The 18,671-nt window shown below is 36.2% G+C and overlaps 1 protein-coding gene across 2 annotated transcripts; it reads left to right on the top strand.

The window, feature by feature from the left end:
* On the top strand, positions 1–18,332 carry LOC145988818 (TIP41-like protein). 2 transcript variants are annotated; one of them, XM_083124026.1, is made up of 6 exons: positions 1–131; positions 5,083–5,286; positions 7,581–7,760; positions 7,918–8,140; positions 14,267–14,425; positions 15,956–18,332. In XM_083124026.1, the coding sequence occupies exons 2-6, from the start codon at positions 5,108–5,110 to the stop codon at positions 16,040–16,042; spliced, it is 828 nt and encodes a 275-aa protein (XP_082980152.1). In that variant the 5' UTR covers positions 1–131; positions 5,083–5,107; the 3' UTR covers positions 16,043–18,332. The 2 variants fall into 2 exon arrangements, with proteins under 2 accessions (XP_082980152.1, XP_082980151.1); XM_083124025.1 differs by having other exon boundaries at positions 82–177.
* The last annotated feature ends 339 nt before the right edge of the window (positions 18,333–18,671 follow it).

Below are 18,671 nucleotides of genomic sequence, written 5' to 3'. Positions count from 1 at the left end.
GAAAACTCGATGAGAAGAAAAGATCGACTATCTCGAAATATTCAAGTAATCGATATAAACGATTTTATATTTTCGATTCATCGATTGTGCCCATCAGCACCACCAACTTCGCTAATGGACTTTTAGTACAGGTACAAAATTGCACCTCCTTTAATTTTCTTTTCTAGAAATGAACAGGTACGTTAAAATCTTCTATTCTACAACTTCAATGTAGACTGTGTTAAGAACTAATTTGAGTAAGAGTCTATATTAGACGCTTTTCCTAAGGAATGCGTGTCATATATTGTTGGAAAGCTTATTGTATAAGGAATTAAAAAAAGGTAGTCCTGATGCGAGGAAAAACAACGTGTAGGAGGAAATCGAGGAAAACCGTTGTTATCCGGATATGCGGAATTTAACGTACGGAGGGAATTTTTCGATGAATGGAGTGCTAGTGGAACCTAACCTAACCTCGTCCCCGTGAATGGTTCGTGGGGCTACCCATGCATGGTTTTTGGGGCTAACGTGAATGGTTCGTGGGGCTACCCATGCATGGTTTTTGGGGCTAACGTGAATGGTTCGTGGGGCTATCCACTTGTCTCTGGTCCAGAAAGTAATTGCCAAGCGCTTCCTGTTCCAGAAGCCTTCCAACCAGACGTACGCCATTCTGATAATACACACGCACAACGAACGCACAAAACCAATCACCACCCCGAAGCACACGCATTCGCAACGCGGACGCAAACACGAGCCTGCAGTGTTGTTAACGCCATCACTTACCACCGATAGGAAAAAAGGACGGTAAAAATTTACTATCCTTCGGACACCTCTAATTTTTTCGTTTCGTCAATTTTTGACATTCGTACTTACGTATCTGCTTCGCGGAACATTCCTGAAGGTGTATCAACGTTGTTTTGATGAAATTTGAACTATGTTTCCTAACCTAACAGAACTAACCTAACCACGTGCCAATGGTTCGTGGGGCTAGCGCCAATGGTTCGCAATTATTTCCAATTTCTAGATCCTGATATTAACACGACACCAAATTTTTAACTATGTTTCCTAACCTAACAGAACTAACCTATCCATGCGCCAATGGTTCGTGGGGCTAGCTATTCTCCGTCGGAGAATTAATTTTCAACGAACAACATGAATTTCAGCTATGAAAGATTCCCACATCACACAAAACACCTTCCCGATGTTTGACAATGCTACAGGAACTTATTACGGTAAGTAGTTTCTTCTGTAAAAATAAATAAATGTGTCCGAAGGATAGTAAACAAATACCAAAAGGACTGCAAGTTGACTCTAGCCCTAATTTGTGGTATTTAAAATTGTACTTATAATTAGATGCAATTTTTTTGATAATTGATTTGTAAGACGTTTTCCTGACTTTCAGTAGCATTTGTATGAGGACTCCCACCGAGATCGAACCTGGGACCACTTGCACGAAGTTTTGCATTTTGTGTCCGCTATTAAATTTCATGGTATCCTTGACCCTTTGTACACCCGCTAAAAATTGAAATAATGTGCATGATTTTTGAAGATGATGATTGTGTTATTTTTAGCTCGCGGAGATGTGTTATGGGGAAACATAAAATACATACCTATCTTTCCTTAGCTTGAAGCAGCACAACCCATATTTCACAATCACAGAAGTGAAATATGTGTCTCCCTTATCGCACAATGCGTGGACTACTTTGCATTCTGACGTCACTGGGAAAAACTGTCATTGTTAGGGTAAATGCCTAAGTTGTTAGGTTTAGTTCTCTTAGCATAAATAATACATTTACAGTGTATTTATGCTAAGAGAACCAAAACCTAACAGACCTAATGTGGCATTCTTCGTCTGACGTCAGAATGCAAGGTTGTCCTTGCGTTGTGTGATAAGGGAGACCCAGTGAATTTAGCACCAAGAGCAACATCAGTAAATTTACTATATATAGTAATTGTTTTACATTAAGATACAAAATAAGTCTAATCAAAGGCGGACTAAAACTTACGAAACTATTGTTCAGCTTGTGCACTGTTTTCCTTGTGGTTCACCGAAGTCACATGACTTATTATAATAATAATAATAAAATCGTCTTTATATATATTTTTTTCACAAGTATACTTTCTTTGCAAAACAGTTGAGAGACGGCAGGCTTCAAAGGTTAGTCCAGATTTTTTACATCTGAGAGTACATGGTTTTGTAGTAGAGGTGTGCGAATAAAATTAACTCTGAAACAACAATAAGTTAATGGGCCCAAGTTCCTTTTGTTTTATTGTGATTTCATGATTCTACGAATGTGATTTTAACATGGTTCGATTTCAATTTGCTTCTCTTAACACATACTGTGAAGTTCTAGTGATTACTTAAGATTTTGTTCAATATATGCTTTCGTAGTTAGGTTAAGCAGACCAGGTTTGGTTATCTTAGCATTAGAATAAAGTCCCTAAATGCATTCTACTAAGGTTCCAATTTACTTCTACATTAATTCCCACTAGTGTATGAAAGTTAGTCGCTTGTCAACGGAAAATACATTGTCCATGGGAAACGTGCATGCTTGCTTAATTCCTTGTCTGAGATCACACAATTCTTTTACTTTTGCATACCTCAAGTGTTTCCAGCTTTAAAGAAAAACATCTGAATGCATGCACAAGCTATTTTGCTCATGTATATTTGATAAAAATTGACATTGACAAATTGATAAAAATATTGAATTAGTAATGTACTCGCTTCAAACTTGAAGCCCATAAGCCAACACAGTAAGGGAGAAATCAGCAAGGACATTGCATTCTGTTGCAGCTTCAGTAGTTCAGTAGTATCCGTTTGCATGTATTTAACCATATATCCGCCTCTCACTATTATATGGATTGTCCTGTGGGGATTCAAACGGGAACGTGCACCAGGGCAGTCGACTCACGGTTTCATGTTACATGAAATTTTACATGTTATGTTCACAAAACATTACTAATTGTGTAGAAATTTTAGCGAAAAATTGTGAAAAGGTAGAGACATTGTTTATTGTTCCACTGCTACTATTTGCCATAGGACCAACCGTGCCTGCACTGATAGCAATTTTCGACATTGTTCTTACTTTAGGAGTGCTGAGTTTGGCAATGTTATCTTTTTCATGTGTTTTTTCTGTATTTGAATGTACATGCGACAGTTTTTTTTATGATAAAGGATGGTGAAAGTTCTTTAAGATAGGAAGTTTTCTTTTTTCTTACTTACATGGCCTGTACTTTGAGATTAAAAATCTGTTATTTGTGGTTTCCCTGCACTGAAACACATTATATACTGCTGGACAAGAAAAAAAAATGGACACCTTAATTTTTGACATCTGAAATGCAATTACTAAAAAAGTAAAAAGTACCTTCCCCTTTGAAAATCCTAGGTACGCCACTAAGTTGTTAATTTTAATTTGTTTTCTGTTGAATATATTCAGTTTTTTTTTAATTCCCAATAATTTCTGCAACATTTAGTTAGCTTTCGAATCAGAATTTATGTGTTATCACAAAAAATGCAAGTGTCCGGTTTATATTGTCCAGCAGTGTATATTACATAGGTTCGATAAAAAATCACTTTAATTTCCATGAGTGTTGGTCTCCAGTTACCTGGAAAATTTACAATAGTTGGAGATTTTTTTTCAATATTAGTAGAAACCCAGATAAAACACACTACTATTATCTTTTCCATTCACTGTACAATTAAAATCGGTATGCTTTATGTATTCCATTTTGTTGTGCAAAATATGTTTCACCCATGAAAATAAGTTTTCTGAGTTTGTTTTTAAGTCCACTTTATGTACAGAAAGGCTAATTTATCTTTTTTCCTGTTTTATTTGTATAGAAGGCAAGAATGGTGAGTCCTTCAGTCTGCCTTTGCGGAATGAATTTTCTACACAATTGCTGCATCACATTACGGTAACAGTAGTATAAGCCGGAGACACATAAAACTCGGTTGTTTTCAAATAAAAATCATTCCTACTTACCTCATATGCATAGCGGAAGATTTTTCAAGCTGGCCATAACTTTTTTTTTTCATGAAAAACACGTTACTTTTAACATTATAATCATTTATTGGTCGTAGCTAATTCGGCGGACAAATCTTGACTCACGTTGTCTATCGTCAGCTGATATGCAGTATCGTCAGCTGATGTGCAGTGTTTCCAAACTTATGAACCGATAAATTCCGCACAAACTATTCACAAAAGGTTTTTAAGCGAAAATTGAGGCTAGACTGTACTTTACGTCCTTATCTGCATGGTGATTGCTTCTTTGCGTTCGCGGTGCGCGATCGTGGTGCGGCACCCGGCATTTCTTCGGGTAAGTACCTTTTTCTTTTTACACTTTCTGTTCACGATAGCCCCACTATCCATTCACGGGGTCGAGGTATCCCTACGAGGTTAGGTTAGGCCTGTTAGGTTAGGTTCCATTAGCACTCATTTCACCCCTAAATATGTGCTTCATCATCTAAAAAATACCTCAGTACGTTCAATTGCGCAAATCCGGACAACATCGGTTTTTCTCGATTTACTCCTTCAGGAAATTTTTGCTCGCTTTGGGATTTACGTTGTTGAATTCCTTATAAAATAAGCTTTCCAACGATATATGACACGTATTCCTTATGAAAAGGACATAAACTAGAGTCTTGCCTTTTATTGAAAAAAAAAAACGCTCACACGTCATCTTGTCAAACTTCCGCGTGGTTGCTACACTGTGAGGGGGTTACATAACCAAACGCACGGAACATTTGATTCACGTAGTCGACGGTAATGGCGGCACGAGCTATCGCACAACGGAGATGCATGATTGACGAAAAATACCTTATTTACAGGCAAAATACGTAGCAGGATTATAAAAAAAAATATCTCCGGCTTCAGAAAGTCCTCAAGAACACAATTCCGTAAGTACTTTCTCGTCTTTTCTCCTGTAAATTTTAAGAAATCCGTCTCCGACTTATACTACTGTTACCCACATTACTTCAAACTACACATTCCTTCATAAACATTGAAATGTTTTCCTCACTCTGTTACAAACCTTTGCACCTGGCTTATGAAAGTAGGATCTCTCTGCATGACATGGAATATTATGTGTTTTCTCTTATTTTTACAGCTGTTGTTGAGACAAAGCAAGCAAGATGTCTAATGTCAAGGAGGTTGACATGGACCGATTGCCTCGTGAAGTGGAGGAACAGTCATTTGGTCCATGGACTGTTAAAGTGAGACGAAGTCACATTTTACAGTCCAAGTGTTCCGATTCTGAGAAGTGTTCTTCTGTAGCTGATGACAGAGACAAAGACCTTTGCCCATTGTGTTTGTGAGTTTTCTTTACTTGTATATGAAAAAATTCTGCACAACACGATATGTAGGGTTAAGTGAAGGAATGTATGAACAATATGAATTATTTTATTGTGCATTAAACCTTCTGCCCCACATTTGAACATGCAAGTATACTGTAAATGACCCTTGCACTAGTAAATAAGTACTATTTATAGCTGGGATTGCCAAACAGTTGATAACAAGCTACTAATAGCCCACAGATATATTTTTAGTTGCACATGCAAGTTTTGGCAGCCATATTGAGGGAAACTTTTTCAATGTCTCAGCTTCTTGATGATTGCACCTCTACATGGATGGCAGACAAGCCTGGTCAGTATTTTGAGAAACAATACTGCACATTAGAATCAGTCTTGTACACAACTAAACCATGACATTTACAATCATTTGCATACCAAACAATAAATGAATTTTAGGGTTCAAATCAGGAAAACACAAAAACATGACACTTATGTGCCGGTCATGTCAAGTATTGCTATCTCAATAACTACCAGACCTATAAAGATGAATTTAAGTGTACTAACACAGAATAGTAGCCCAGTGCTGAATTTATCAAATATGATTTTAATAACACATATTTCTTTTATTGTCTCATCCATCTTTTGCACCAAAACATTATGAAAAAAAAAGTCATTCCACCCTTGGTGAATTGCTCTGTATTTTCAAATGTTTAAAGCAGTTCTATGCCTCGAGGGAGTTTGGTGATATCTGATTTAGACATTGTACCTGATAACTAATTAGGTAGTGCTGTGTTTAATGTAACGTTCTCAAATTTTTCCCACAAATGTATTCCTCTTTAATTATTTTTTGTAAGTTGAACAAACTGTACATATAGAGGTGAATCAGTTAATTGTTCTTTCAGAAGCATAATTTGTCATTTTAACTATTGAATCATGTTTGATGTGTGTGGTTATATTTGTTAATTTATATGTAAATAATATATACGTAGTAGTAGGGGTGGACCGATATGAAATTTTGGCTGATACGGATATAAAATTTACTGATACTAATAACCGATTCTACCAATCTGATATAAAATTCCAAATGGTCCTTGAAGTTGAATGGACCAATGGTCTCCTTAATAAATGTATGTTACCAGGGTATGATTTTACAATACCGGACACTTCCCCAATTTCTTTCATATTTCGCATACTCAATAATTTAGGCCTCGTAATCACAAATCTGCAGCTAAAATTTGGCGCTCACGTGTAGAACTTGCAAAATAAGCGGTTCCGTGATCGCAACCAACACCCTCGATTTCTCAAGAAAACCAATGTTTATCGCAAAGTTTGTCACTCAAGTGCTATGAAAATGACATTTTTTGATGGTCCGTGGTCGCAATTAGCCTTACACCCCTCAAACGATGCATGGGTAGCCCCACAAACCATACACAGTTAGGTTAGGCTAACATAGTTAAAATTTCAGGTTCGTAGTTGTATATATATATTTCGTTCTTTAAGTATTCAAAACACAAAATCTTGTGATAAACATTGTTTTTTTTTTGAGAAATCGAGGGTGTCTGTTGCGATCACGGACCTGCTTATTTTGCAAGTTCTACACGTGAGTGCCAAATTTTAACTGCAGATTCGTGATTATGAGGCCTAAATTATTGAGTATGCGAAATATGAAAGAAATTGGGAAAGTGTCTGGTATTGTAAAATTGCTTCATTACCAGATAACGACAATGCACAAGCTGCTGCATATTTAGACATTTACTTTAAAGAAAAGAAAAAAACTAGAATATGTAGATTATATATTCATATCCATAACATATAAAAAAAGTCCAAATTTTGCACTAAATTATAAGATATTTATAGATGTATTGGATTGGTAAAATTATTGTCGATTATGCTTATATCAGCCGATATTGATTAATCTGACCCATTACTAAAGTCTAAGAGTTCATTTAGTAAATCAAGATTTGGATACCTTCGACATTACATAACGTAAAAGTTTTCTTGAGATATCAGCCAGGTGATTTCCGGATAGGCTTCCGAGCTTTCGAGAGCTAATGTCCGTGAAGGTGAGAGTGACATTAGCTCTCTAAAGCTTGGAAGCCTATCCAGAAATCACCTGGCTGATATCCCGAGAAAACTTCATCATTAGCTGCCAGAAAAGCTTCAAGAAATACTTATTACATAATCTGTTGTTTTCTTTTACCATAAGAACTTTGAAGCAGTGATGTTTATACATGAAGATTGAAAAAAATATATAAACAGCAATGAATTAATTTAAAAATGTATTTATGTTATGTGGTAAATGTTTTACTTTCAGTTACAATCACAAATTGCAGCTGCCGCAAATCCCAGAAATGGTATTTCCCAATAATGTACTTTCAGTGCAGAATTCTAACGGCTATGGAATAGAATTCAATGCATTGGATGCCTTGAAGGATGTTACAAGCGAAAAGCTTCCCATGAAAATAGCCTGTGCTGATGCCTGGAAGGAAACTAGGTGAGTGCCTATACTTCTCCCATAGATCATGCAATTATACAGTGGTGAATCATATATTCTGAGCTCTTGATGTTGATAATTTTGTAACTGAGTATATGGCCTTAGTCCGAAAATTTATGGTCATGTTAACACTTTTTTTTTTTGTAACTTTCTTCAGGCCAGAATCTGAGCAGCTTGACGAGGTGGTCAAGCCATTTGATTGGACATTCACAACAACGTACAAAGGAAGCTTACATGGTGAAATAAAGGTTACAGAAACAGAAGATCGGATTGACATAGAGAAACTCAAGCAAAAGGAGAAAATCCTTTTTTACGATGATATAACGCTCTTTGAAGATGAGTTGCATGACCATGGGGTTGCAGTATGCACAGTTAAAATTGTAAGTATGTAATACTAAACACTAAGAGAGTTCAGACTGAAATAGTTTATGTCAGCAGAGGATTTATAATGCATATGCACAGCACATATATTGCAGTACTTTGTTTCCAGTGTTTCACATACTTATTTGTTTCATCAGGGACAAGAAATCACATAAGAAGGTGACTACATTGAATCTTTACCGTCTTAAGGGGAAGAGTGACAATTTTTCCGAGGTCCTTCTCTCTGAGACAGCTGGGGATCACTGTTGCGAACTTAGCTCTTTTGGAGCCAGATCTGGCTCTTTCGTGCACTCGTTTGGCTGTGAATTGTGGCACCCGCCCCTGCCCCACTATGCTCCGGCCCACACAGACCAACTTTTGCCATGAGTATACATTTTGCAAGTGACGTGATATTCTTATATTAGCTGCGTTGTCCCACACCCTCTTACCTACCTGGCTACTTTTATATAGCGCCGTGGCTGAAGTGAAGATGACAATATTTTTATCTGGGAATCCTTTATTTCAATTTCATACGACCATCGTTGGATTATTGAGATGGGTGATGCTACCACATCTAGACGGTGAAAACTAAGGATGTGGAAACTAAGGATAAATTGTCATCACTTTAAAGTTAACGGTAATAGTAGTGCCCCCACCCCTCTGACACCTAAAATTACCATAGAAGGCACTTTATCCAGCCTTCGTTAATTTAGCTCCTTGAAAGTCAGCTTTAGCTATATTTAAGGTGGAATTTAGCTCTTTTATTCACCATCAGGTTTGCCAGGATGGCCGTAGGAGGCAAGTAGAAATACATTATGCTTACGGGATCATTATTTTATTCGTTCTCTCGGGAATATCAAACATCCAGTGATGTGGAAAAGTACATTGACGGAAAAAGGATGCATTTGAACTATTTCTTAGTCATAGAAAATGTCGAAATTCCCATTTGATTAGCTGTAACTTGAAGTTGATTTCCCATAAGGAATACATGGGATTCTGTAAATACGTATTGGTGATATTTTTTAAACATCGTGTCTAGATTAATAATCACCTTAAAAAAATCGCTTGCAATATTGAGAGAAATTCATATTCACTTGTATAGTCAAGGGTTTTCTTAGTAGCAATGCCAATTCCAACGACATTGAAATATATGCACAACTGGTGCGAAATTGTCCCTCTTCCCCTTAAATATACAAGAAGTGAAAATGTGAATAAACCACAATAGTTATCAGAGTAATATTAACAAATGAAAATTATATTAAAGAGGAAATAAAAAGTAGGCTTAATTCAGGAAATGCATGTTACTTCTCTCTTCATAAACTTTTGTCTTCTCGTTTAATATCTAAGAAACTGAAAGTTAAAATATACAAAACAGTAATTTTTCCTGTAGTATTATATGCATGTGAAACTTGGTCCCTTACATTGAAAGAGGAACATAAATTGAGAGTATTTGAAAATAAGATCCTTAGGAAAATCTTTGGACCTAAAAGGGATGAGGAGACAGGTGAGTGGAGAAGGTTACATAATTTAGAACTACATAATTTGTATTCATGTCCAGATATTATTAGAATAATTAAATCAAGAAGACTTAGGTGGGCAGGCCATATGGCACGAATGGGAGAGGAACGAGGAGTTTACAGGATTCTTGTTGGGAAACCTGATGGTAAGAGACCTGTAGGAAGGCCAAGACGAAGATGGAGGGACAACGTTGAGATGGACCTAAGGGAAATCGGTAGGGATGGAAAAGAGTATATAGAACTTGCTCAAAATAGGGAAACATGGAAGGCCTGTGTTGCTGCAGCCATGAACCTTCGGGTTTAAGAAGGCTAGAGAGTTAGTTAGTTAGTTAGTTAGTTATCAGATTATCTATTATGGGATGTTTGTTAAGATGAAAAAACAATTTTTATATGTATTTGTATCTTTTGTACTCAACTGTGCTTGAACATATTCTTATGCAGTACAAATATGGAACAGAACAGAGTGAAACGTAACACAATATACATTAATGATAAAAGGCTGATGCGTGTCAGTTTCTCATCTCCATTGTCAAGGAAAATGAGAAAAGTAAAATCAGGACCTCTTTATTATTGTGCTAATTTTCTTGTGTTCATGTACATTGTTGTATTTTTACTGCATCGCTTTTCTCCCACTGTTGGCTAATCTCTACTCTCAAAGCACCCATGCCCAGCCTGGGACTCAAACCTGGGAACTTCAGTGGTGATCGAAAGGTGACTACTTATTATGCTTGGGTCCCTGAGTGGGTGTATACATTATTAACAGGTAAGAATATATCTTGATCCAAAGCTTCTAAAAAATTCATTGATTAATTATTGCCCTGTTGTGTAACATTAGATGTACATCACGTGACTCCGCTGATGCATCACAGAAATGCCTAATGTGATACACATTTGAGAAACATGCTGCAGGATATCATGCAGCTGCTCAAAACTTTTCCAGAGCTCTGTTAAAATCCGGATTTGGAAAATTTGCTATCCAGATTTTGGAGGGGAAAATGGATTTTGGAGGCAATCCAGATTTCAGAGGGAAACTGATTAGGGAGGCAAAATGGATTTCGATCCATATTTTCAATTATTGTCGCATGAATTAAACAATATACTCGAATCTACAATAGTCTGCCACCCAAATGTCAGCCTTTCTTCCACATAGTACACCCTGGACGGCATTTAGCAGACTAACTACTGTCGGATTAAAAATTATAGATACTAGAGTTTAGACTGCAATTAAAAATTAACCAATAGACCTACATAAAAAACAGTTACATCAAAATTTAACTTATTCAATTTTGCTTTAATCTATGCTAACCAATTTTTTTTTTCCGAGTAGGCCTTATATTTTTTATCGTTGTGAGAACAAAAAAGGGCCTTTTTATTTTTAGGTTTGCAAACGATCGCTCTCTTTGAAATTCTGTAAATCAAAAACGGTTTGTCCGATTGTTGTGAAATTTTAGTACAGTAGAGGCAGAAAGGTTTTAAATATAATTCTTAATTTTCAAGTTTTCAAAATTTGTCAAAAAGCAGTTTTCTTCAATTTTGCAAAACAACTTTTTCTTAGTATTGGGTAGCCCTATAAATACAATATTGGTCTTGGTTTGAAGCTCTTTGCATCTCTTTTTAAAATCCATTAGCCTTGTCAATTCACATTGCGAAACCGATTTTATACAGATTTTTATTCAGCGGAGTAATGCTGTACGTGGAACGTGACACCACTGCAAGCATTGAGCCCGTAGTTTTTTAACGGTTCAACGGACATCGCTGTGTGCCGTGTTGCCACGTTCCGCGTACATCTTTACTCCACTGAATAAAAATCTGTATAAAATCTGTTTCGCAATATGAATGGCCCTTTTTTTGTTCTCATGATCATAAAAAAATATAAGGTCTACTTGAAAAAAAATTGATTAGCATAGATTAACGCAGAATTGAATAAGCTAAATTTTGACATAACTCGTTTTTTTGTAGGTATACTGGTTAGTTTTTAATTACAGTCTAAACTCGAGTATCTAGAATTTTTAATCTGAAAGTAGACTCTCAGCCAGTACAATCGTACGTGTAGCTTATTTTGTGATCTGCCCATGTGTGTTTGTCACTTCGTCTACTTCATCTTATCACAATTCATCCTTATATTCTGGTAATTAGCCAAAACTGGGAGAAAAGCAAAGTTAAATAAAACAAATAAATCAAATCAATTAATATAATCTGTTATTTACCTAACAAAGTATGGGCTATGTTAAATTTCTTCTAGATAAAATAACCCCTGTATAAATCGAAGTACACAGTGAGCAATTGAAGGGCATCAGAGAAGGGACATCAATTCTTGCAGGACAAAAAGTTGTTTTTTTATAGTTAATTAAATCAGCATAAAATGAACTTCAATGTAACCCTACTTCTAATAATAATAATAATAATAATTGCTGTAACTTGTGGCCTATAAGTCACAGAAAACAATATATTTTGTTGTAAAATATCACTATAATTTCACATCGAAGTTCATCAAGTATTTCCACAAATCTCAGGGGGGGGGGGGGGCAGTGGGCATCCTTGATTGACACAGGAAAGATAGGAATGATAGACAAGTGACTTCGCAACATGGAGTTCTTTCGCTACTTTTTTCTAGATTAGAGTGGATAGAGTGAATTTTAATCAGAAGATTTGGTGAACGAATAACCCGTGTGATGTGTGTGTTAAAACATAGAGAGAGAGAGAGAGTAGGGGGGATACAAGCATTTAGAGAGAGAGAGAGAGAGTAGGGGGGGGTACAAGCACTGGAAAGTATAAATAAGACATACATAACGCATAATGCGACAACCTTGCATTCTTTCGTCAGACTGAAGAATACCCGGTGGAGGCACAAGTGGTTCAGATCCCACTTTGAGCTGTAGGTCCAGTCCCAACTAGTCTTTCTGTGCAATCAAGTGAGATGAAGAATGCCTACGTTGTTAAGTTAGGTCTCTTTATGTTTGATTCTCTTAGCATAAATACACTCTAAATGTATTATTTATGCTAAGAGAACTAAACCTAACAAGCCGAACCCAACAACTTAGGCAATTAGCCTAACAATGAAAGTACTCCTTGGTGATGTCAGAACACAAGGTTGTATTCACATTGTGCGATAAGGGAGTCCCGACGTACAACAGCAAAGAGAAATGACGAAAGAAATACAGGAGAGGGCGAGAGAATATGTGTTTGTGAAACTCGTAAACTTTATATCTGCCGCTAATTTATCAGCATTTGTCTCCTGCTCACCTGGTCAAAATAGAAGCTGACTGCGCTTAGTAATACGGTAGATACTGAATGTTTTTTGTACGTATGACATGACTGCAAGAAAAGTTTGGTCGAAAACAGAAGGAAATATGACGTTTTTTTGTTATTGTATACTATTCCAGTTCGAGCTCCAAAGAAGCAGATGAAAATGATTATATTGTTTTGGCATCAGAAGGTGCTTGTGCATTGAACTAAAGCGCGAACTTGTCAATCTATCAAAAATTCCGCTCTTGTGCAACTGCTATTGCCATCCAGCAATATGTTCATGTTTGGGCAAAACAAAAAAAAACTGCTGTAGATTTACAATACTGCTGCAATAACAATTATCCCATAGCTTTTCAGTTAGCCAACTACTCCTCTCTCTCAGTTTGAAATTACCTCCAAACATTTTCAGTGGACTTATTTACGTAATATTGAACTTATTATTTAAAATAAGCGTGTGCCAGGATAGGTTAAATTCATAATCCAGATCCCCTCAGAAATCTGGGTTCTCTCTGAAATCCAGATTCTTTATTTTTACTATCCGGATTCCAGATTTTAAAAAATCCGGATTTGGCCATCCCTATTTGACACCCTGTGGAGGCACATAGTGGTTTGGATCCCACTTTAAACTATAGGTCCACTCTTGATTAGCCTTACTGTGCATGAAGTGTACTTAAACACCAAATCAAATCAATCCAGAGCTCTGTTACAAGAATGGACTTTTTACAGCAACAGCTTGAAAATGTGGAGCTAAGTCTGCCAACACCCTGTATAGCAGTGGTTCTCAACCTTAGACCATGTCCCGGCAATGTTTTTTTAAAGTCAATCCACTGATCCTAACAACAATTTTATTCATAAATGCCTTTCTAATTTTTAAAAACTGTTACATTAGCTATTATGTAACCTTGAAATTATCTATTATTAAATAAATTATTGCTTAATCATAAAGATTAATTGTTCTATTTTGACTAGGCTTGTTGACAAATATCAAATTAATTACCAAATGCTGGATGTAATGAATCTTTCATGGCCAGGTATAATTGATGCTAGGCCCTGTACCAGACCATGGCCTGTCAGATGAGAAGCATTGCTGTATAGCATGTGTTGTGATAGGTCAGCATACAACATATTAAGCTTTCTACACCAACTTCTTTTTTTTTGAAAACTCAAGAGTTCATTTTACTTTATTCCAGGGAGCTGTATGTTTTGATTTATTGTTGGTTTTTGTATTCCAAGCATTTCAACCACTTCAATTGTAGTCCTGTTGGAAGAAGTGTACATTAGGCTTAATTGCTGGATGTTAGTGCAGTACGATGACTCAATTTGTTTTTAGTAATACATTAATGACAGCTATTTTATGGCACTATGTATATTCTTTCATTGCAGAGAGTGATGCCGTCAAGTTTCTTTGTGCTGTTGAGATATTTTCTCCGTGTGGATAATGTTATGATAAGAGTTAATGATACAAGGATTTATCATGAATTCGAAACTAACTTTATATTGAGAGAATATACATCAAGGGAAAGCAAAGTTCAGGATATTAAGGTAAGTGATATGTAGATGTAGAAAAATGACATACTACAGTTGAAATGCAAAATAAGAAATTCCAGCTGCAAAACCAAGAAGAAAGAACAACTTCAGCATCCAACCTAAAAGAAAAAAAATAGTTCAGTTGCAATTTATTTACCGATGCTGGCTGATACATTTCTGGAATTTTGGAGTTTCACAAGGCGTTTCACTGAGTGTAATTATCCTGGAAATTGTTCCAAATAGCAAGTTCCTTTTTATTTTGCACCAATTTTGTGAAAACTGAATTTTGTGATTACATAACAAGTATTTTAATATTCTTGAATATTTTAAGGCATATTGGTAGATTAATGCATCAATGCATTATCTATATTTTGAACAACTTCTTGAATATTACAAATGTCAAGAATCTGTATCAGTATTGATTCAGCCCTAATAAATGATGATAAATTAATTGAAACACCAACACAAGTGACATGTGTGTGGAATTAAGTACATCAACTGTGGACTGAATTTTTCACTCATCACAATTTGCATGTATTGTCATCTGTAACACAGGCACAACAGATTGTTTTGGTGGTAGAGAATCAATAAAATATTTGCAATAATTTTTTTTATTGTTTTATACAAACAAATTAAGTTTAACCATGTTTGTACAAATATAAATTACACTTTAGTCTCTTTAAAGGTATGTAACTTGCATCAAAGACCTATCTTGGATTTCATCTTCTTAATGTTTGTTCCTTCAAAGGCCATTTTATGCACAGAGGCAAGTGAATGTTGAAAATTGTTCCATAGTTTATTGCAAAAAATTATTAATGTGTATTAGGCAATAGGAAGAAAGTAGTCTCGCTATCTATTCGTAAGTAGGTTAATGATTAATGCAACGGCTATGTAACCTGCTTACTTGAATTTATGCACCACAAAACACCATTCTGTAAGAAACTATTCTTTTGGGGATTTTTGAAAAATCTGCAAAAAAATATTAAAATATCAAAATTTCCCTTTTTGTAAAAAAAAAAAAAAAATGTGTGTGCCCCTGTTTGACCCTTATTTAGCAGGCCGAGATCAAGGAAGTGTGGGGCCCTAACTCCACACCACCTATACGCCTTCATGGCATGGTGCAAAGCACAGGGGAGCACTTTACTTTTTACATAAGTTTATTGTGGGGACCACAGTGGCTCTTCAAATATTTTTTTTTTGTAAATTTATACTTTTCCTTTAATTTTATTCTTTGGGTACAGGATACCATAATTCCCTCTCTCACAAGTGCACAACACCTGGGGGGGGGGGGGTGTAACCAACTATGGTAAATGTTTCCTGATATGTGATTTTCTTTTGTCAGCACTTCACATCCAAAAATCACACTTTCAAAACCTCCCATCCCAAGAGACTTACGAGGAAAGACACGCCCGTCCACTCACGTTTAATTGTTCCATCTCAGATTGTGGACCATAAAAACATGTTTTCTTGTAGTTTCATTGTTACATTTTGTATGTTGTGAGTTATAAAATCTGAGATTATGAAGGTTATGTATTTTCTCCTCAGGTGCCACCATGTATGTTCACAGAGCCAAATGAAATTGCTCCATACCTGCCTCTGGTGAAATCTGTGTATGAAAAACTTCACTGGTAATAGACAATGGGACAAGTATTAAGATGTGTTAGTCGTTCAGTGACAGAAAAGTGGCCAAATGTGGAATGGTAGCAATCGCCAACATTGAAAAAGTCCCATTATACAGGACAGTGCATTTTATGTGTGGTTGGTAACCGGGGCTGCGTTTGATATGTATATATTGAAGTGTGATTTGGTGCAGAACTTGCAGTCTCGTCAACTGCTGTTAGATCAAGTTTTGGGATTGTACGTTTGGTCTCAGTATAAAGTGCTTGCAATGCTGCAGATTTCCAAATGATAGTTCATGATCAGATGTCCTTTGCCTTAACATGGATCACAGTGGTGACAATCTCAACATCCTCATGCTTGCTCTACAAAAAGTTTAATGGGTTCAATATTTTTTGGTCTTCACTTTTTGTATTTCCCCTCACAGCTGAAATGCAATGCAGAGTGAGGTAGGGTATTCCTTCAATTGGGATTCAGTACTCCCCCTCCTGCTCTCTGTATCTACCAAAAATATCAAGATACTATTTACGTGCATGGACAAGATCTGCCTGGAATTGCTTCAGATGCATTGATGTAAAATCTAGAAGCAACCATTGTACAGTGGGATGCACGAACATTACTTGGCAAATTGTCAAAGACTATTTTCATTAATTTATCTCTTGCATCATATATTTTGTCCCAGGAATCTGTGGAGCAAGGCCACACCTAACTTTAGAGAAGGGGAGAAAGCGAGCAGGCTTAACAAAGCAGTGTGCCCTGCTGCCAACGGCTGGTAGCTACAGTCACGTTGCCCCTCTCACAAATCATTGGTCGAACCCTCTTGAGTTGCTACTTGCACAGAGGACTTGTTTTCGTTTGCTTGCTCCACAGACTCCTGGGACAGAGTATGTGTGTGTGTGTCAAAGGAATGGATTTTCACGTATGCTTCATCAGATTATTTGCATTTTGTTTCAATTCTTGAAGCCCTCATTGGGAAAAACAACGAATATAAACATAGTGGTGGACAATTTCCTTGGTAATACAGGGTGATTCAAAAGTCTCTCTACATTTTAATGAAAAAGCATTTTATTGACAAAATTGACAGTACTGCTGAAGAGTACTCTAGAATAGAAAACCAATCAGTACATTTCAATGTGGTGGTCCTGCAAGTCTAGGCATAGCACCCACCTTCCTTGTGTAGACCGGAACACATGCTCCAACAGCTGGCATGATCTTTCATGTTGCAGCTATTTACTGTGTCAGTTGCTCTATGGTGTTGATCTTTACTTGGTACACCCTACACTTAATGAAACCCCAGACAAAAAAGTGTAGGGGGAGTCAGGTCTGAGAGCAAGCTGCCCAAAGTCTTGGTGAGCCACGGCTGATCCATCTATTGGGAAAGGTGTCAGCGAGGTAGTCCCAAGTGATTCTGGCAAAATGGGGTGGTGTCTTCTATCCCATCCTGAAAACCATTCGTTAGCGATATGAGGAAAATTTCAAGACTTTTGAATCACCTAATGCATCCCACTGAACATCACTAGCTATATTTACTAAAAACTTCATTCCTTTAATAATTCCACATCCATTCTGTTCTTCTCGAAGTTTTCTTTATCCTTCCAGCAACATTCCTGCTAGAAAAACATTAATTTCAGTGTAGTTCTCCCAAACCCAACCGTAAATATTTGGTAGAGCATAACTTACACATTGTGCATACTTAATACAGTTACGGCACAGTTCTTATTTTCACAATACTTCACCTGTATCAGTTAAAATATTGTGAAAAGAAAAACAACAACGTGCCAAAGGTTTAGTACTTTTTATACATTTTGTATATCGATAGTGTTTTTTTTTTTTCCATAAGTGTATCTTTCAAGCTAGAAACAGATTTTACAAACTACAGGGTATTGAAATTGACTTATTCAGTTTGATGAAATGCCAAGTATTTTTTTTTATCTCCTGTGTGCCAGAAAAAAAGTAAAACCGTAAGTTTTTACATGCAAATATGATGGCACAAGGCATTTGCTTCGCTGTACGTTTGATTCTTGTTTTGCATACCAAGGAAAAAAATGAAAATTTAGAAGCATAAAGCTGTAGGATGAGAGCAAGATTTAAGTAATGGACAATAATGATAAAATTAGAGAAGATGCATGTTAATGGCAAATTGTGAAAAGGAAGGGAGTCTTCAGAAATGCCAAGCTACCTCTGGTCTGGTGGTACAAACTGTTGACTCAAGTTGTATACTGCTGTATTTTATGTATTTACCTAATGCCAGTCTTGATGAAAGAATACATCATCTTGTAGAGTGGGAGACAAAATAAATAACAGCAAATAAACTAGTTACTGTTGTACTCTTCTTTTCTCCTGTCAATATTTTTTTTACAATATTAGAATACGCATGTATCAAAATGTAATAGTTTTTCTTGTATGTACGCATTGCTTGCATGATAGAATTATTTTCCTGTAGTTTACGGTTATTACAAGCATAAGAAAACAGTTTTTTCTTTGTGACGTTTCAGGAGAACACACGCTCCTTTCATCAGACATTTATTTTCATTTTGACTAAAGATACAGTTATAACAATGGTTAGTAATTTTTAAACAAAAATAATCTGTTATATAATGGATGTTGTCAATGTTACATTGTTGTAATATAGCAACTTAACTGT

The sequence above is a fragment of the Lepisma saccharinum genome, chromosome 6 (genome assembly GCF_977018435.1).
Source record: "Lepisma saccharinum chromosome 6, izLepSacc3.1, whole genome shotgun sequence".
NCBI classification, from domain to species: domain Eukaryota; kingdom Metazoa; phylum Arthropoda; class Insecta; order Zygentoma; family Lepismatidae; genus Lepisma; species Lepisma saccharinum.
Note: the sequence above shows the minus strand (reverse complement) of the source record. Positions and strands in the feature narration are given on the sequence as shown.